This window comes from Syzygium oleosum, unplaced genomic scaffold, assembly GCF_021117445.2.
Source record: "Syzygium oleosum isolate NSW1041296 unplaced genomic scaffold, Sole_v2.1 Sole_v2.23, whole genome shotgun sequence".
In the NCBI taxonomy this organism is placed as follows: domain Eukaryota; kingdom Viridiplantae; phylum Streptophyta; class Magnoliopsida; order Myrtales; family Myrtaceae; genus Syzygium; species Syzygium oleosum.
In genome coordinates this window covers 330,045-350,782 of record NW_026607507.1, presented here as the reverse complement: position 1 = coordinate 350,782, position 20,738 = coordinate 330,045, and the positions used below count along the sequence as shown (strand labels likewise).

At 42.3% G+C, this 20,738-nt stretch overlaps 2 protein-coding genes and 1 long non-coding RNA gene across 6 annotated transcripts; 1 reads left to right on the top strand and 2 right to left on the bottom strand.

Annotated features, from left to right (window-relative positions):
- Positions 1 to 796: 796 nt before the first annotated feature.
- Positions 797 to 8,317, top strand: LOC115674732 (L-galactono-1,4-lactone dehydrogenase, mitochondrial). 4 transcript variants are annotated; one of them, XM_056302332.1, is made up of 7 exons: positions 797 to 1,617; positions 2,055 to 2,305; positions 2,550 to 2,735; positions 3,594 to 4,005; positions 5,338 to 5,478; positions 6,077 to 6,252; positions 8,093 to 8,317. In XM_056302332.1, the coding sequence occupies exons 1-6, from the start codon at positions 967 to 969 to the stop codon at positions 6,233 to 6,235; spliced, it is 1,800 nt and encodes a 599-aa protein (XP_056158307.1). In that variant the 5' UTR covers positions 797 to 966; the 3' UTR covers positions 6,236 to 6,252; positions 8,093 to 8,317. The 4 variants fall into 4 exon arrangements, with proteins under 4 accessions (XP_056158307.1, XP_056158308.1, XP_030453082.2 ...); XM_056302333.1 differs by lacking the exon at positions 8,093 to 8,317 and having other exon boundaries at positions 2,550 to 2,729; positions 6,077 to 6,593; XM_030597222.2 differs by lacking the exon at positions 8,093 to 8,317 and having other exon boundaries at positions 6,077 to 6,593.
- Positions 6,753 to 7,662, bottom strand: LOC130134711 (uncharacterized). The gene is made up of 3 exons (XR_008814244.1): positions 7,284 to 7,662; positions 7,068 to 7,164; positions 6,753 to 6,963 (listed from the first exon to the last, which is right to left on the bottom strand). It is a non-coding gene; the product is annotated as an uncharacterized LOC130134711 (long non-coding RNA).
- A 5,973-nt stretch (positions 8,318 to 14,290) lies between the features above and the next one.
- LOC115674889 (BTB/POZ domain and ankyrin repeat-containing protein NOOT2) lies at positions 14,291 to 16,985 on the bottom strand. The gene is made up of 2 exons (XM_030597410.2): positions 16,223 to 16,985; positions 14,291 to 15,425 (listed from the first exon to the last, which is right to left on the bottom strand). The coding sequence occupies exons 1-2, from the start codon at positions 16,700 to 16,702 to the stop codon at positions 14,415 to 14,417; spliced, it is 1,491 nt and encodes a 496-aa protein (XP_030453270.1). The 5' UTR covers positions 16,703 to 16,985; the 3' UTR covers positions 14,291 to 14,414.
- Between the last annotated feature and the right edge of the window lie 3,753 nt (positions 16,986 to 20,738).

Genomic DNA, 20,738 nt, shown 5'->3' with positions numbered 1-20,738 from the left:
TTTCTCAAAAAAGGGTCTAAAGTGGACATAGTGTCAATAAAAATCTGAAGTACCCAATCAGTCTTAAATAAAGGCTCGAAGTGCCCAATTAGTCTCAAATAAAGGCCTGGGTTCGCGGGGCGGTCAAATGCTCACCGGCCGACGAGCACGTCACTGTTCCGATCGCCGGAATAAGGACAATTTCGTCTTTTACTTTTTAAATTTTTTTTGCTTTTACTATTTTTTTCTTTACCTTTTCTTTTTTTTTTTTCCTCTTTTTCCTCCGCAGGCCATAGCCGGTGTCGAGCGAGGCCGCCCTCGCCTGGGCTGGGTGGGCGAGGGCGGCCCTAGGTTTCCCTTGCCGGCGGTGGGCGAGGGCCGCCCTTGCTTGGGGCGGGAGAGGGCGACCCTTGCCCGACGCCGGCGACGGCGGCCTTCGTTGGGCCCGGCAATGGCCGGCGAAGGGAAAAGAGGAAAAAAAAAGAAAAAGGGAAAGAAAAAAAACAGTAAAAGGAAAAAAGAAACAAAAAAAAAATTTTAAAAAGTAAAAGATGAAATTACCCCTATTCCGGCGATTGGAATAGTGACGTGCTCGCCGGCCGGTCAAATGCTTACCGCCCTGCGAACCCATGCCCTTATTTGAGACTAATCGAGTATGACCCTATTTAGGTTGATTGGAAGCAACTTCAAAGTTCTTATTCGACGCTTACGTCTACTTTAACGATCTTTTGAGAAAATGACCCCACTTTGGATACTAATTTGGAATTTTCCCTTATATTTATGCGTCGTGGAATTCATGTTCTATGGAAGAAAAGGCAGTAATTTGAAATATCTACAGGCAGATGGGAGCAACAGCTTCACGCCGATTCCATCTCCAAATGAACAAGGCGGCATCAAAATCCCAATTAGACCTCCGTCCACTCACTTTCTTCTTCTTTTTCCTCCTCCTCCTCCACTGAACTCAACCGCCACTCTCCGGCCAAAACCATGCTGAGATCACTCTCTCTCCGCCGCTCTCTCCACCCCCACCACCGCCACCTCATCATCCTCTCCTCCTCCTCCTCCACCACCATCCCCCGCGCCCGACCCGACCCAATCCGCCCCTTCTGCACCGCCACCGCCGCCGCCGCCACCACCTCCTCCTCCTCCTCCGAGGTCCGCAAGTACCTGGGCTACGCCGCCCTCGTCCTCTTCTGCGGCGCCGGGACCTACTACTCCTTCCCCTTCCCCGACAACGCCAAGCACAAGAAGGCCCAGCTCTTCCGCTACGCCCCGCTCCCCGAGGACCTCCACACCGTCTCCAACTGGAGCGGCACCCACGAGGTGCAGACCCGCTTCTTCCACCAGCCCGAGAGCTTGGCCCAGCTCGAGGGCGTCGTCCAGGAAGCCGACGCCAAGCGGGCCCGGATCAGGCCCGTCGGGTCGGGTCTCTCGCCGAACGGGATCGGGCTGTCCCGGGTGGGGATGGTGAACCTGGCGCTCATGGACCGGGTCTTGGAGGTGGACAAGGAGAGGAAGACGGTGAGGGTGGAGGCCGGTATAAGAGTGCAGCAGCTGGTGGATGGGATTAAGGAGCATGGCCTCACTCTCCAGAACTTCGCTTCCATCAGGGAGCAGCAGATTGGTGGCATTGTTCAGGTTGGTTGATATGTCGTGCGTGTTGGGTTTTTCTTTGAGATTTGAGGCTTGTGGGTGGGTCATTGTTTTGATTTTGGAAGTTGGGAGGTTTTGAGTTTGTGGTGTTTGGTGAGGATGTAGTTTCTCAAAGATCAGGACTTGTCGACGTTTTTGTGGTTTGGAGATGACAGAGATTGGATTGAATCATGGAGTTCTTGTCTTTTGGGTATGGCGGATTGGTGTTATGTTATGAGTTGCTAGTGCGTTTTATTGATGCTTGTCGTCTAGACTCTTAGGATGAGATGCTGGTACTTGTGCTAATGCATTCTGTTATTTGGGCCTGACCGATACATGATCCAGACATTGTTGAGGGGAGGCAATAAGGTGGTACTTAAAGAATAAGTAGCATCAGCATAGTGTATCTCTTGGCTTATTGTTTGGGTAATTCATGTGTGTAGGTTGGCGCACATGGTACTGGTGCCAGATTGCCTCCCATCGATGAGCAGGTCATCAGTATGAAATTGGTCACTCCTGCCAAGGGTACAATTGAGGTTTCAAAAGAGAAGGACCCGGAACTCTTCTATCTGGCTCGGTGTGGTCTTGGGGGCCTCGGTGTGGTTGCTGAAGTAACCCTGCAATGTGTCGACAGACAAGAGCTCGTGGAGCATACAACTGTGTCAACCATGCAAGAAATCAAGAAAAATCACAAGTACTGATCAATATATGCTAAATGTAATTGCCTTTTTGGTGGAACCTGTTCTTTGAATGACATACAGCCGCCTCATCTTTTAGCATGGAGGGTCGAATTGGTGATCTATAGATGCATGAATTGCAGGAGAGGTGTTTGTTATGTTTGCGATGTATAAATTATAGGTCGTGCAATAACTATATATGTTGTTATGCTGAGATGTCAGTCTTTTGGTAGAAATGTAACCATTCTTCTACTTTCGCAGGAAATTATTGTCTGAGAATAAACATGTAAAGTATCTGCATATTCCGTATACAGATACTGTTGTGGTTGTAATGTGCAATCCTGTCTCAAAATGGAAAGGTCCACCTAAATTGAAACCCAAGTATACTGTGGACGAAGCTTTGCAGCATGTGCGGCAACTCTATCAGGAGTCACTTCAGAAGTACCGGTAACTTGCTCTTTTTTGGCATATGATTGTAGTAGCTTAGATGAAACCAAAAGATCGTGGCCGAGTTTAGAGCTGTTTTGCATTATTGGCCTGGCTATAAGATAGAAAGCCAGAATGTCTGCAAACATTTCCGAACAGCTTCTTGCTTTGAGTCAGTGCATTCTTCTTCTTCTTCTTATTGGCATTTGACGAGGAGTCATTTTAAATAGCTTTTGAAGATGGGGTGTTGAAATTGATATATCATTGTGAAGCAGAAAGAGGGGTGTTGAATGCACACTGATTTCAAGCTATGGCAGTTGCTCAGATTGTTTTTTGAATTGCCCGCTGTGTTACTGGCTTCTTGTACTTATGCTCAAAAAGGGTGGTTGCTGTGACTCCTGTCATATAATAGGCTGTGCTTATCCATATGAAAACATAGGATCCAAAAAGCTTAATCTGCTAATGGAATCATCTAACTTGATAACATTCTTGAAGTCGTGAGATAAATTAAGTGTACTGAATAAGATTTCTCAAGTTTGTAAATATAGTTATATAGGTGCTGGTTGATAAGGACATGTACTAGGGCAGCCTACTACTTTGGTTTACCAGATCCATCTAAGGCCATGAAAATTTGTACTTCTTTTCTTCTGTTGGTGGGTATTAAGTTGTATTAACAATGCTCTGCCACTAGGGAGCAGAGGCATTCAGGCTCTGAAGTTATATATGAACTCTTTATATGGAATGCTTTCCCTTTGATTTTGCTTATCCTCCTACTCCTCGTGGTTTCTTATTGCTAGTGAGCCATCACATCTTAATAGCTGCCATGCAGTAATCATCTTTGTTAAGGGGGTTGCTAAATTCTTGGTTTACTTACCGCAGCCCTGAGGTTAAATCCTCCAATAATGATGAACCAGACATAAATGAGCTCTCTTTTACAGAGCTGAGAGATAAACTGCTTGCCCTGGATCCTCTTAATAAGGACCATGTCATAAAGGTTAATCAAGCTGAGGCTGAGTTCCGGAAGAAGTCAGAGGGATATAGGGTGGGTTGGAGCGATGAAATATTAGGCTTCGACTGTGGTGGCCAGCAGTGGGTCTCTGAGACTTGTTATCCTGCTGGAACTCTTTCTAAGCCAAGCATGAAAGATCTTGAATTTATAGAAGAGCTGAAGCGGCTTATAGAGAAGGAAGATATACCTGCACCTGCTCCTATTGAGCAACGATGGACAGCTCGCAGCAAGAGCCCCATGAGTCCAGCATCAAGTCCAGCAGAAGATGACATATTCTCTTGGGTACATTTGTTGCGCATCTTTCACCTCATTATGGCTGTGTGTGTACTTGCACTGGCAGTCTCATTCTCAGCATAAAGCATTTAATAATTGGAGCTCAGTGGTATACATTCCAAGGCAGGTTGTTTCCCGGCCTAGAACCGAGAACCTACCTTGTGACTCCTGGGTTCCAATATTTTGGAATTGGGAACCGAACTGGTCAAATTTGGAACTTTTGTTCCTGAATGGGCCCGGCTAGTTCCTGTTCTACCCGGGAACCTTCCCACTCTTATGTTTTGGGTAAAAATTTCAAATTTTTATAATAAAATATAAAAATTGAACCATATCATTACGAAGACATTCCTTGGTCAAGTGGTTATGTGATTGTTTTTTTTTTAATAATAAAATATAAAAATTGAACCATATCGTTACGAAGACATTCCTTGGGGTTGTGTGATTGTTTGATCATGCTGTTCAAATCTTGATGGGTGTAAAATAAGTTTTTTTCCCAATAGACTCTTCAAAACAAGTTCAAAACCGCTTCAACTTGGGAATCGGCAAGGTTGGACCGGTTTCCAAGGTAGAACCGGCAACCGACCAGGCCGATTCCTGGATTGAACTGTACCTGGTGCTCACTCTTACTAGAGCTGATCTGCTTAGATTGCTGTATTTGTGGCAGATCTGCTTCTTCATTGTCATGCATCGCTTGCTTTCATTATATTGGGAGATAGGAGTGAGAAATTTGAGCATTTCCAATAGGTATACACCATCATAGGTACCCATCAATATGCGTGTCTTGCATATTGAAGCTTGTAGTTCCTATATGTCATTGGAAACGTGATTATAATGACTTGCACACTGTTTCTTGTGGTCTATTGTACTGTTTTTATACTCTTGGCCTCTCAACTTTGGCAAATAGTGACTTTTGAGATGTGCAACTGTTTTCTCAAAATTTCCTCTTTCTTGAATTTGATTTTTTATATTTTAGGCAGATTGATGGTATCCATTTGCTGCATGGACCATAATTATCCGCATTCAAAGTATATTACTATTGATAAAGCATATTTTACCTAATTTGCTACTATAACATGGAGTAATAAGCTTATACAGAGAGATCCGCAAGTAAACCCTGTTTGTTCTATAGATTTTCCTAGTCGGAATTGATTATTTTCATGGAGATACTTATTTTTCAAGGGTGTTGCTAGGAACAGTCAATGCTGATTGACGCAATTTTTGTTGTAGCAAATTCCATTTTTTCTGTCTTGTGGTATGTTTGTGAGCATGTTCAGCCTATTATAAAGGACAGGTCTTGATAGCTCATGATTCTCAGTTTTTAAGTGGTGTTGCATCTCTCAGGTTGGGATTATTATGTACCTTCCAACAAGCGATGCTCGTCAGAGAAAGGAAATAACTGAAGAATTTTTCCACTATAGACGTTTGACGCAAAAACAATTATGGGATCGGTATTCTGCTTATGAACACTGGGCTAAGATTGAGGTAATTATTACTAGTTGATCTTTTGAAAGGGTCCTTTTCCCATTGTTTTGCATCAAGTGCTTTGGCCAATGTTTTCTTCATGGGAAGGTCTTGTTTCAGGCTTAAAACTTATAAAGATTATGGGAAGTTCAACCAGATTTTATACCCCAGGGAGGGAGGGAGGGAGGGAGGGAGGTAGGGAGGTAGGGAGGGAGAGGGAGAGGGAAAGAGAGAAAGAGAGGGCGAGAGGGAGAGAGAGGGAAAGAGAGGGAGAGAGGGCGAGAGGGAGGGAGAGAGAGAGAGAGAGGGACAGAGGGCGAGAGATAAAGAGAGCGAGGGAGGGAGGGAGGGAGGGAGAGAGGGAGAGAGAGAGAAATTTGTTTTCTTCTTGATCTCCTAAAGTTTAATGCCAATCTACCTATTTTCTCTCCCTGCTTTTGACTTTAAAAGATCTAAACTAAAACCCAAGTCTGAAAACCAAAATCATGCACATCTTCAATATGTGTATCTTCTGTTGCTTACCTTGATTTTCCTTTAAAGAAATTGTTCAGATGCTATTATACAAGAAAAAACTCATGGGACTGCTAACTTATATAAGCTTCATTCAAATTTGTATCAGGTTCCAAAGGAGAATGAAGAGCTTGCTGCCCTGCAAGCAAGACTAAGGAAACGCTTTCCGGTAGATGCGTACAACAAAGCACGGAGAGAGTTGGACCCCAACAAGATTCTTTCTAATAACAAACTGGAGAAATTGTTCCCTCCATCAGAATCCCCGTGAAATACAGCCTGGAATCGGTTAGTCAATAATTTTGATTTGGCTCTAGTTTCTTCTATCATAAATTCTTATGCAGTCATTTAAGAGAGTAGAGTATGCCATAAGATGTTGGCTGTAGAATAAACTGGAGCTCTATGTATTTGCATGATAAAGAGTGGTAGGCCGTGTTGTGAACGAACCCATGTTCTGCATCGACATCAACTCCGGCATTCTCTACTTTGATTAGGAATCGTGTGACCTCAAAGCAGAGATGTTTCTGGTCTGTTTTGCAGTGGTCCGGGGAATTGACTGTTGAAAAAATGTTCATCTGCTGGTTGGTAAAGTGATTTGATTAATCGAGCTTTAGATTTTACTCATCAAATTTCTATCCCTTATTCCTTTCTTTGCCTTATGCTTTATTTATTTAGTCTTCCTTTTTGGAGGGTTATGGAGTTAAGGAGTAAAGAAAATGATGATGGAACTTTTATTTATTTTTGAACATAAAGTGATGATAGAACTTAAGAGGACAGTGCAGGAAGCATAAGAGAAATAAATCCATTAGGACAAAAGAATATGGAAATGAACTGGGTACACCACAGGCTGTCGCAAATTATTACACCGTATGACCACACACATTTAGTACAACAGGACGCTCAAATACATATCATACTAATACGTCAATTACTCTATGCAAACCCATCGTTTAGCAGCAACATTCTTCACAGATCCAGCAACAGCAAAGAGCAAACAGGCTGCAAAATCGAACACCATATAGAGGATTAGAGAAAAGATGTGCGAAAGAAAGAGCTGAAGGAATCAAAGTTGGGGCAACCAATCAGGGTGACATTTGGCTTACCATCCTTCAATGAATCCCCTCTCTCCCCTCTTCTTTGAACTAACAAACCACTTCTTCTTGCCTCCCGCGGTGGGTGGTGGGTTCTCAGTTGGGTAGCCTTTGACACAACAAGAACAAGCAAAAACAGAGTGAGTTCGTGAAAAGCACTTTTCATTATTATCAGAGGACTAGGAACAAAGCCCAAAAGCTAGAGAGAGAGAGAGAGATCACGAGTACCAGGAGGAGGAAGATTCTGCTGGGTTTGTGGCGTGGCCATCTTGGAATCAAAAGACAGAAGGAACTGGTCTGATGGAGTTCTCTTGAGCAGTGATTTTCAAGGGATATGGATTCAAATCTTTTCCGTGAGAACAATGAGGATGTGCTGTTTATCTCTCACGATGCGGGGTATATATACACACTTGTCCCCGACCCAATTGGACCAAATTTTCAAGCGAAACTAGACAAGGCATCTTACAGTGGATCAGTGGTCGGCATGAGGAATTTGTACCGGGGGAGGTATTATAGGTCTCTTCGGTTCATACAAAGCACCACTCGCCGCCTTTTCGAACACCTTTTCATTAAAAATAGGAAGAAAGAAGAAAGAAGAAAGATCACGATCTGCTCGAAGATGCTTACTTAGCAAAGAGGAGAAAGCAAAAGCCGGACCCCAAGAACGCGAAAGAGAAAGAGAGAAAAAGAAGCTGCGGGAATCAATTGGAAAGTTCCAACCAAGCACCATCACCATCACCATCACCATCACCATCTTCATCGTGGGAATCGACAGAAGACGAAAAGAACACAAAGTGACACGGAGTTGAAAAAAGGGTTTCACACGAACCTCTCACGAGGCTTTCAGAGCGATGAATATCCATTTCTGAACGTGGGCATGTACCCACCAAGCTTAGAACATATTCCATCCTAGTTTGCTCCACTATTTGGGCCTCTTTATCCGATTTTTCGTCCGACCATTCCCTTACTTCCTCGGTCGTGTTCCGTCTAATTCGTATTACTTAGCATTTTAATCCTACTTAGTCGAGCGTTGGCAGGTGGGTAGGGGGTGGTCTTGCCTTATCCAAGAGGGTCGCGTGAGGCCCCGACGGACGGCGAAGTCGTGCTTCTCGTCCGGCTGACACGTGTCTTTTCTTGCCTCTGGACGGCCGGACATTGGTGGCACACCTTGGTGATTCATACACGTGTGATCAAGGGGCCCACATGAGCCCCCGATGCGAAGAAACAATGCCAAAGAAATCATCGCATCGTTTTCGTTGTGTCGCTCCAGGACACGGAACTGCGTGTGAATGGATCTTTTTTACCGGAGGATCAGCTTTGACTGTTCTTCCTGTTTTGTTTTCCCTTTTATTCGGCCGGCACACGTTGCGATTTGATTTGACTAAACCTGTTAAAATGGATAATAGATTTATTTATTAATTCATATTTAATGGATTGTGTTGTTATTTGGATTAGTTATATTCAGTAAATGAATTACAAGTGAATTTAAAATGATAGATTCATAATTTGCTTAAATCCAATCCACATCTATAACTCTCTCTTTACTCTCTCTCCCGCTCACTTGATTTAGTGCTTGCTCACCTCAGTTTGGGTATGAATTTTCTTAAATTGGGTTAAATATGGAAGTGTTTTAGCAATATGGGTCTCGTCAGATATTGATCACTAGACTCAATTCGAGTCTGACTATTTTTGACCCGACTTGATCCATCCGTTTGACGGGCCTTAGTTTGACACAGAAAGAGAGAGAAAAGAAGAGAAGGAACTGATGCCAAGCCCAACCATAAGAAGAGCCCAATGTCATGGGCCTGAAGGTATAAAACATTGGGTATCTGGGCTTGCGGGAAAACTGTAAAGAACTCAACAAGTCGTATGCCGTATGTGAACAACGATGGCTCATCACTCTTGAAGCATGGACCAACTTCATGGTCTACAGAGTATAGAAGATGGCCTTGCTTCTGATATCATACTTCATCAGATCTGGGTGAAAGTGGGGGAGTCGAATCGGAGTGACAACCTTAGTGATGAATGAAGCACGGGCCTCGCGAGACACCCCGGTGCTGGCTATTTCTGGGAAATCGAATTGGATACCCTAGCTTTAGAACCCTTGATGATGATGACGATTCAGACAAAACAGAATTGAGCATGCATATCGAGAATCATATTGATGCATTAAAGATTGGGTGCGATCCTGATGACCATTAAAGGCTCTTTACTGTAATTAACTTTTTAGAGTGGTTTAAGCTGTGAAATGAAGTGTTATCGTTTTCACAAGGTGTTCGGCAAATCTCTTATAATATTCTTCAGGACAGCTACTCAACTAGCTTTAAGACGTTTTTTTATTAAAAAAATACAATGCCAATTATATAGATCACTCAGTTACAAAACATCTTTTCACTTATAGGAAACTTAATCATGAATAGTACCTACAATTTCTTCCCAAGTGGCTCCAGCAGGGACACACAAGGGGCCCACATCCCTCATTTACCAACCAATAGAAACTCTGTCTCCCCCACCCCTTGGCCCTTGGGCTGGGAGTAAATGCCTAATTTTTACTAGTGTCTCCTACAAAACAGACATAATTATTGGTTGCTTATCTTAATCAGACACAATAATCAACCCCCTCATTAATTAGCGATGCTGACTGGGCTTTAGCAAAATTGGCCCTTCGTGACCTCCAAATCCCGGGTGACTTCCTTTCTTGGTTTCTTCTCCCCGTCACTGTTGACCTACTTCTCATATCCAATCTTATGGTGTTGCTTTCAGTCCCTTTTCGTATCACTGTCTGCGTATGGAATTGCCAGAAAAATCACCCTTCAAATCTCCTTCTCTCCCCCCACTCTTTCCGGTTGAGCTCCGTTCGTTTCGTGAAAAATAAAATATTTAGAAGATGTTTTCCTAAGAGTAATCGCTTATATCGCTTGAAATAATGAGTCAACATCAACAAAAATTTATGTTTAAACATTTTCGTGGATGGTGGAAATATTTTTCGTTCATTCATTTTTATAAGCGATTTAGGTGATTATTTTTAGGAGAATGTTTTCTAGATCTTTTATTTTCTGCGAAACAAACGCATCCTAAATAGCCATCAACTCTCCCAAAGTTGTTGCAGTTGATTGAGGCATTGAAAAATTGGAGGTCATTTATTTCAATCTCACCAGCTGCGTGTAACTTGCTCTTATTCAAGATCAACTATACAAGTCAAAGGTCTAAACTTAAACGGTTCATGGGGTTTATAAAGCGTTTCATAGGTCTCCAATGGAGACTTTGCGCTTGTGCGCCCGTGTTATCAGTAAAAAGAAGAAGAAAATGTCCTTATTATACGATGGGTTTTGTTGAAGATTGCTTCAGGGGTACTTTTAACGTGGCCATTTACAGTTTCCAATACAGCGGCTTATAGTTTTATGTGTAATCAACACTTTCGAAATTGAAATGTTCTATAATAGATATGTTCAATTGGTGTTCTGGTGGTACTCGTTAACAAGACTTAGAATTACTATCTTGTGATCTTATGTATTAAATGAACATGATCATTCTTCTTATGACCAAGGGACTATAGCTATCTTCTTCTTTTTTCCAATTCTCATCCGATGAAGGAGTGTGTTATCATCTTCACCTTTGAAATTTTTACTAATTCTTAATACCATGATGCTGTCTTATAATTACCAACAACATAATCTTTCACACATTAGCCTTAACTAATATGTGAGGTAAAGTAAGAGAGTCTATGTTTTTTTTTTTTTGATAATCGAGGTGTCTGCGTGGCCGGCGAGCTAGGCTCAAACCAGCGGTGATGCCCGACTAGTCCTCGAGGGGGGCTAGCGCAGCATCCCACCGCCACGACCCCCCACTTAAATCACCGATGGGCGTAAGAGAGTATATGTTATTAAGTGATCAAATGAGAAAACTCGAGATATTGATGTTTCTTAGCGATGTATTTACTTACTAAGTACTTTGAAAATTAACTATATAAAGGCTGCAAAATGAAAGTGCATCGACTCGATAGATGTTATGAGATTATAGTACTTTGAAGCAGGTAGCAGTAACTTTCCAAAAAGTTACTGTAAGGTGCTTCGGCTTTTTTCAAGAATTTACGAAAATTCGTTGTTGAAACTGAAGTTACTTTTAGATTGTAGTTGTCGCCACACGCGATTACACCAGACACCATCTTATGCACTATCGAGTTGGCTCTGGCAACCACCATCCCTCTCTCTCTCTCTCTCTCTCTCTCTCTCTCTCTCTCTCTCTCTCTCTCTCTCTCTCTCTCTCTCTCTCATGGTGTGCTTCAAAGATGATGATAATGTAGCATCATCATTAGCACCAAATTAATTGTAATTAAGAATGTCGAATGATGTGACTAAAATACATACACACAGACGTATACTGTGTATGTATGTATTCTCTAAACCATATTTGGATGTAATATCTCCTCCAAATAGCATCATAGGTAACTGACGCACCACATTTTATCGATAATAGAGTCATGTTAAAGGAGGGGAAGTTGTCTAATTAGTTCTAAACCTTTTGCATGGATGCCAATTCAGTTTTTAATTTTTTAATTTTGTCAATTGAGTCATAAACATCTATGCAAAATTTCAATGTAGTCCTTTTGATCAATTTTCACCGGAAATCGTTGCCATGGCGGCGTGCCACGTAGGACGGCCGGTGGTGATTGGACCGCCGCATCATCGATTTCCGGCGAAAATTGACATGAAGGACTGCATTGGAATTTTGCACAAATGCTTATGACTCAATTAGCAAAATTGAAAAGTTTATGACTGAATTGACATCCGTATAATAGATTTAGAATTGAATGGGCAATTTTCCCCGTTAAAGGATGTCACATGAAACTCGTTAAGTATGTTCATAGGTAATATTTCAATTTTCAGAGCATGATAGAATGATAATAGCCGATACACCCAAAACTACGGACTAGTCTTATTATTTAATTGCTTTACAAATGTCTCGAGGGTACTCGTTGCCAAAATCCTTGATGATAAATTGAGGATTCTCAAATACTAGTTTCCTATGCTAATTGTATGATACTAAACTGATAAAATTCCTGCCTAGAAAACTTGCCTCGTCTGAGCATGTAAGTTGGAAGACATAGACAAGCGCTTATGACTAGTATAATGAAACTTCAATGAACGATTGAAGCATGTGCATAGAAGAAATCACCGCAAATGTGTGTTATACATCCACTTATCAACTTCAAGTCGAGGGTAATCGGTGGCTGACTGGGAGATACAAGTGTATAACAAGAAAGAATGAGGATTTTCAAGAATGATGAATATGAGTCCCCTTACTTGTTCCCCAGATGAATGATCTGGAAAAAGATCAGTTGTCTTCACAGTGATCAAGACATTGTTCGAGCATTAATCGTGGTTTCCTTTTGGCTCGATGAATACCAATTCCTGGCGAACTTTCTATTAGTAGTTCATAAAAACGAGAGGTACAGTCTGAGCGGCAGTCTCACATATTGTGAGAAGAAGAATGTAGGGCTGAATTGTTGTTAGTCCAACGAAAACGAAAACTTGAAACAACACTTCAAGAGTTAATTTCCCTGCTGGATAATCATGCAAAACTCGCAATTAGTAACTTGCAAATGGTGCGAGTTCCAAAAGATATTTGATAGAAATATGATACACTAGAAAGTGCGCTTTCCATTAACTTTAAAGCACCTATTTTTTTGCCTTGAGATCATGAATTAGCTAACTAGTTGAAAGAATTGCCATATTCATGCCAGATGTATAATAATGCTAAACACAGTATAACTTGGGATATGACGATTCAGAAATCAAAGGAATAAGAAAACGGCGTCAACTGCATAAGGTGATAATCTCACTATGTCAGCAATTTTCTGCTCTAAAGATGTGAAAACAATATATGTGATGTGAATGATCCAGGAAAGCACAAAAGGAAAATATTCAAGTGAAATGTAACATTCAAAGTCACCAATGTTTTGCCGATGCCGAACAGTGACTGGAAACGTACGCATGTAGGAATTTCTAGCTGAAATGCAGCCATCAAACTCGATTGCCTGTTTAATAAGGTTGGATAGGTACTTTTCACTCGACCTTTGTAAGCCTGATGACAGCCAAAATTACAGTCTATCAAGAATGAACAGCATGACACATGAGAGCTACACTGAAGTTTGAAAATTTATAAACCAGCCTCAAGTGTAGAAGTTGTGACAAATCAATCGATAAGATCGTGAAGTAAGGAGTCAGAGATACATAGTTCTCCCAGAGCTTTTCTGGCGGGGAATGAAGCAGAGAGCAAGACTCTTTCAACAAGTTGCAATGAGAACAATCAGACTAAACATTGACATTTGAATAAGGGTACTCATTGGAGGCTCATTAATCAGCAATCATTTTGCAGCCGGCAGGGACTTGTTTAGCCTACAAATAGAATTTGCTCCGGAAGAGTGCTGTTTCTGGTCGAGAGCTAATAATTTTGAAAGGTAGAGCTCATAATCAAAGTTCATTAGTCGCTGCCATTTGAGGAAAAAGATCTGCAATAACAGTATTTTGACTTGAAAACTAAGAGCACAAGATGCAATTACATGCTTCATCCTCCCCCCCACCCGGTTGCCCCATGTATGGGAAGGAAAAAAACAGGCAGTAACAAAAACAGGCAAGACAGACAGCTCATTCCCTTCATTAGAATAAAAGGTGCCCTTGTCCTAATAATGCCCTATATCATTAAAAAAAACTATATCTTGAAAGAGAAATAAACCCCACAACCCTATTCTTTTTATCTCAATATCCCTGCTTTATATATATTACTATATAGTTATTTTGTGCTATATAAGAATCGGGTTGTGTATGTGTATAGAAAATGAGAAGGTAGGTGGGGAGAACAAGAAAATGGAAAAAGGTCGAGCAATGTATAGGTATATAAGCTAATTTAGATAGGTGTACCATCTACCAACAAATACACGAGAGCGTCGATGACAGGCCGGGGCTTGAAACGATTGACCTGCGTCTCTCTCTAGCCTCTCTCTCTCGCTCTCTCTCTCTCTACACATCCGACCGATCTCCTCTTCAACATTCGTAAGAACTCAAATTCTCTCTCCTTGTCCCATCTGACTGACATACGACATCACGTCCCATCTATGAAATGGCACTCCGCCTCTCTCCTTGATGTGAACATGATCATCCAAAGAAACCCTACAAGAACCAAGAGCAACCAACACACTGAACATAGAGAGAGAGAGAGAGAGAGAGAGAGAGAGAGAATGAAATCCGATGAATCAGCAAATGAGCGTCTAATTGGAACTCCCTGTTCTCTATGATATACTATAATATATGGATTTAAAGAAGATAATCTTTCAGTGATTTTTGTTGTTGGAGATCAGAGCTAAAACTCTGGACGTTGATGGTGGTACAATAAAGATGGATCACAACCCACTTGCTGTGTCCTTTGCCTTTGCCTGTGACGGACGGTGTCGGCTTCCTCGCCGCAGTCCACTCCTGACCCCATTTGAGCAGCACCAAGATTGAGATAAACCATTCTTGAATCAACGTTCACACTGGACATGTTTCCTCCGCTGCTTCCACTGCTATGCCCTTCACTCATCGGCGGGTGATAGATGCTGTTATTAGAATGCGAGGATGCGTTCGCGTTCCCTTCCTCACGTGAGATCACAAGAGCCGCTGACTGGACGAGCTCAAGGCAGAGCCGGAGCTTGTTGGGCTCGATGTGGGCCAGCCCTGGCACAGCCCCCTTGAAGAGGAAGTCGGAGGTGAGGGCGCGGAGCACATCGAGCGGGGTGACTCCATCAACAGTCCGGACGTTGGGGTCCGCATGGTGGTCGAGGAGGACCGCCACCATGTCGGGGGACACCATCTCGGCTGCGACGTGGAGTGGGGTCTTCCCCGCTGGCCCCGCAGGGCAGTTCACATTGGCAGCCCCGAGCTCGAGCAGCGCCTTGACCACCTCCCGGCTGCAGTTTTCAACTGCGTAGTGAAGGGCCAGTGCGTCGTCCAGGTTGAGACCTTCCCCCATTACCATGAGCTTCACAAGCTCGACGTCGGACGAGTCGAGGGCACGCCGCATCCGCCGGATCTTCTGGTCCTCGAGGTCGGCGCCAACGGCTGCGACGAGATCATGGTGACCAGGGTGGTGGTGGTGGTGGGGGTGAGGCACGAGGGATTGGCGGGCGAGGGAAGACTTGAGTCGGAGCTCTTCGATCTTGGCGACCACGTCGATGGGGAGGTGTTTGGCTAGGACTTCAGGTGGGAGGCCAGATTTGGCGACCAGGTGAGAGCAGGTGGTCCACAGTTGGTGCATTTCGTGCTTCCTTGAGGCTATTAGCACTTTCATCACGTCCTCTATTGAGGCCTTCTGGACCATGTTTGCCAATTGCTTCTGCGAACAATCAAATAAGCAAGGAATCGAATTAACACAATGTGCAAAGATTGATGATTTATCGGATCGAACTGATCAACATAACGTGAGAGAAAAACATAAGACTGATTATCCAACTTGTGTTCATTGGAGGATTATAGGGGAGCTATTGTGCGGAATTATGCTTGACAACTTTTTCCTTGCTTTTTATTTGGTTTTGAAATTCTTACACGAGGATGGAGAATTTGAACACCCAAAGAGAGAAAGTGAATGTTTTGGGAAAAGTTGGGTTTGGTATGCTTTTAACTGTGTGAGAAGACAAGACAATGAAGAGATTGATCCAAAAACCTAAAAAAGGGAAAATTCTCAGTCCTGGCCACCGAATTAGGGCGAGCCATTTCAAGAAACTCCACGTTTGTACATAAAATCAAACTCACGGGAACGCAAGAACACCATACATAAAAAGGAAAAAAGGTCACAACGATTTGGTGTTTGAGGTATTAAAAGACACAGGATTCCTCCAATGTTTGAAAGGAGAGTCAGGATGGCGAGTGTTTTCAGTGTCCCTCAATTACACGGAAGTGAAGGCAAAAAATGAAAAAACCCAACTGAAACAACCAAAAGCAAAAGCCCCTCCAATTATCAATAGGAAACGTCATCCACAAAATCCTACAACAGCAAAATCTAATCCCACCTCCCCAGAAAAGGCCATACCAATCAACGCACTAGCTAGAGAGAGAGAGAGAGAGAGAGAGAGAGAGAGAGAGAGAGAGAGAGAGAGAGAGAGAGAGAGGGTAGTAGGCTATGAGAATTGAGACCTGAGTGAGAAAAGCGAGCTGCTCGACGCCGAAGGATCGGGCAGCGGCGAGGGTGTCGAGGGCGAGGTCGACGGCGGAGGTGCAATGCGTGTGCCAGCAGCCGCGCTCCCCGCAGTCAGGCCGGGGCTCGTGCTTCTGCGGCACGATCGAGACCTGCCCGCTGTACAGGAACTGCAGCAGCAGCAGGAACACCTCGTACCCCACCGAGCTCACCGGGATCACCACCCCGGACCGCTGCGGCGAGGAGGGCGGCGCGACCCTCGAGCCCGACCCGGAGGACGGATCCGAGGAGGTCCCCCCGGGGGACTCGGATCCGCAGAAGAACTTGCGGAAGAAGAGGCTGCGGGCGGCGAGGATGCAGCGGTGGGCGTGGACCAGGCGGCCCTCCACGCTGAAGGTGACGTCGCTGAAGGCCTGCCCATTGATCAGGAGGTTGAGATAGTCCAGCGACAGGGATCTCAGCGAGTCCTCGATCGACATCTCCTCGGTTCTTGAAGAAGCAACTGTTGCTGCTGCTGCTGCTGCTTCTTTCCTTCTTTAGGGTTGAGAGAGAGAGAGAGAGAGAGAGGGAGTTCAAGAGGTGGAGGTGGTGGAGGAGGAGGAAGTATTCATGTGGGGTTGGCCAGTTCTGTTGGGAGTGTGATCAGAGGGAAGAGGTGAGATTCTTCCATGGAGATGGAGATGGAGATGGAGAGTGGTGGTGTGTGTGTTTTGATAGATATTTTTGGTGGAGAGAGAGAGAGAGAGAGAGAAGCAACTTGGGTGGCCATTCTGGGCGGCTGGGCTTATTAAAAGGGCGAGTCTTTAGTAATTTATTTATTTATTTTCGCAATAAACATTAGACCAAAGAAAAAATCGGGAAATATAAAATAAATAAGAATAATCCCAGGTATAATAGTATCGATTTATAAAATAATTTGTGACCGATTCTTCCTAAAAATATTAAATAAAAATCCACGCATCGAAACACTCACCTACATATAGGTCGTACAAATTTTTCCCTAGATTCGTAATGTCTAGCATTTCTCATATAGACAATGACCTAGACATATATAAATAAATATATATTATGTTTATCTACCTATCTATCTAGATAAGCTGGCCCAGAAGAGAGAAATTACCGGGATAAGGGAGGAGGATGATCACAGACAATTATTATTTGTCTGAAGGCCTTCTATTGACCAAAGGAAGGGTTGATGTCTCCTTAGCCCTGAAGATTTGACCAATTACTGTACTCTTGTTAGTGCCCTAGTTTTGGAATTGATTTCCTTAAAACAGAAAACACTAGCTTTATCTTATATATATATATATATATATATATATTATTATATAATGTGTAAATGGGATTTTGCAATTTTTCATTTTTATGTTTGTTTTTGGGTTTGACTGTGTGCAACTAAACCGTGTGTTTATCTGTGAGTGGATGTAAAAAGCTAAGGCAGGCAAACACACGGTTGCCTAGCTTTACGTCCACTCACAAAAGAAAGAACGCCCTCTTTTGCACATACTTCTCTTTTGTTGAATTTACATCATGTCCTCTTAAAAGATACATAACTCCTCCTTATCACGGTATATACTTTCTTTTCTCATTTTCTCTCGGTTTTTTGTCACCTTACATTACATTGAATGAATGTCTACGATATCTCCATGCTGGTGCCCCTGAATTATGGTGCCTACTGCCTCGATCGCTAGATAATTAAAGTTTTATTCATAGTTGAATAAGAAGTCCGTATTGATTGCCAAGCACCTCTCGGCGATTAGTCATGGAAGTTTCTCGTGGGTGTGGTAGTACGTCGTGATGTAAATTTGTCAAATTTAATCTAACTTTGGCAGTTCCCATGTCGCTGAATTAGATTTTAATTCACTAGCTAGAGAAAAAAGCTTTAAATTCAATTCACAATGCTAGTTCAAAAAGAAAAATATATCTATCTCCATTAATATCGAGCTGATATTTGAAACTCGAAGCTTGTAAAATTTACAAATTTTTCAAACAACTTTAGTTTACGCACTATCATCCCGTAATGAAAGGATTACAAATATTGTATCGAGCTTTTGATAATCCAAATTCTGCATTAGCTTACCAGATTCTTTGCATGTGCCTATATATGTTTTTTTTGGTCGACATGTGCCTATATATGTTTAAGTGTGATATTTTGAGTGTGTGTATATGTTTACGAATACTTAACTGCACATAAAATCTAAAAAATCGTTGAAATCAGTGCTCAAGGAGACTCGGAAGGCATAAGTGAAAAGGCATATAAAATTCAGTAAATTAGTTTCAAAAGAGTATTAAGCCGCATTGTTGCTAGTTATTTATTCTTTGTAACCTCGAAAAACGACCACGGTCATGGATTTTCCCTGCCTATACCGGTCAATGATCTCTCATAATTTTCAAGTTGAAAAATAAAAAAAATGTAACATTTGTAAATTTGTCTGAATCTATTTCTACTTTTTATTTTCATTTAAATATTGCGACTTATGTACTTTGGATTTTTTTAAATTCGAAACTCCTAACACTTTCACAACACTTTCATATTAACACGTAAGTTCACACATAAATCTTTCGTAAACTTCTGAAACTTTGGATGATATTTTTAAATAAATTATTGGGCAAAACAAAAAATTTACGTTTTTCTGTGATCGAGAAAGTAAAAAACTAAATAAGAAATTTAATCTGAAAAGAGTCACATCAAGTCACTTCAAAAGAACAGTACAGGAAACAAAACGCCATCCCCTACATGCACCTCACCGACCCCTTGTGGAATTGAATGGTGCCCCTATAAGCTAATTATTGTTCTTTCCCCAATTCTCAAGGAGAATAATTAAAGACCATTAGCCAAAATGCTCGACCAGACATTCAATTTTTGAGCATGTGCACAACCGATGTCTCCATTGTTTTAAATGTAAGCTGCTCTGGACAGATGGATGTTACACACCACAGTGATCTGCTTCTTTTCATCAGATCATAATGACCTAATCCATGGAAAAAAGTTTGTCCCTCTGTTCAAAATCACAAAAAAAAAAAAATCACCCAAATCGATACATCTCTTTGACGGGTATCGATTTTCATGTTTCAATATTTAGAAAGCAACGTTAAACATTAGTTTCTGATTAGATGGGCAAATTAACCAAAATGACATGGTGAAATTACATTTTGTCGACACACGATGTATATTTAGCCCGACGCGTAGACATTATTAAGTATAACCGACCTCACATGACATCTATTCTGGTCGAAAGGCCTCCCATGTGTGCACGGGTGCATATGCTTTCGACACATGTGATGATCGTCGATTTCGTTTTCGATTAGTACCCGGAAAAACCCTAACCAAATTGCAACGAGGGCTTGGTTCATCATTGACAAGAAGATTAGAGAGAGAGAGAGAGAGAGAGAGAGAGAGGGGCAATAGACCAAGGGGTCACGTGCACGTGAGAAAGGGCACGGCACGTGCGGGGGATGGGCGAAAGGACATCTTCTTCTCAGGTTTTTTTGATTAGGAGTTAGCCACAACATTGTCAGTTGAGTGGCAGAGGTTTTTGGTCATTCCACCCCTCCCCCCTCTTCCTTCTTCCAAATTCGTGACCGGACCCCGAAACAAATCCCATCGATTGACAACACATCACTGACTGTCGTATGATTTCAAAGACCTCCGATTTGACGTTTGACTTGTCTTGTCACCTGCCCCGACGCACACACCCACACACCCTCAAATTGCATCCCCCTAACCCTAGCGGGGATAAACTACGAGATCAGTGCCTTATTCTTCTTTTGATATTTTATTTGGTGAAACTTTTATATCATCCGGTGAATAGAATAGAAAAATGTGAATCGGTAATCCTGTATTGATTTACATGATACTGTATACACGAGAGTCGCCGTCTTGTCATATATACGTATACTATGAGAACGGAGAGTGCACCGATCGACGAGACAGACGATCAACACGATTGTGGATAGCTTGGGTCACTGTGGAGCTTTTAATGGTTCCCCATCTTTAGGGTCTTCTGCCTAACCCTCAACATGCACGCAACATACATAAAAGAGAGAGTATTTAGATTTATGCCAAAAATGTCACCAAATGCGGCAATTCTTTTGACCCCGACTGGTCTTCAAATAGTGTCAGAATCGTTACAAAATAATTCGCTGCGACATTGGTCTTGGTGAATGAACATCTGATTGAGATAGCAACCGACCTAGAATTTAACTCGAGCAATTGACATAAGAACTCGAGCAAAATCTCGATCCAAAAAGGAGGCGCGGTGTAATCAGTATTACATGAAAGTTTTGTAGAAAATGATAGATGTTAATGAACAAAAAATTGAATGGTTAGTGATCGAGAAGGCAAATATGTAACTGGAGAGGCAAATATCATGCTTACACTCTTTATTGCATCAATTTTTCTTTTGTTGAAAGAAATTTGAGCCTCAAGATGTCTTACACTTACCCCTAAACAAGGAATCGTGTCTAACAAGGATACCCATTATAATCTTCCAAGGCCAGAACAAATGCCATATG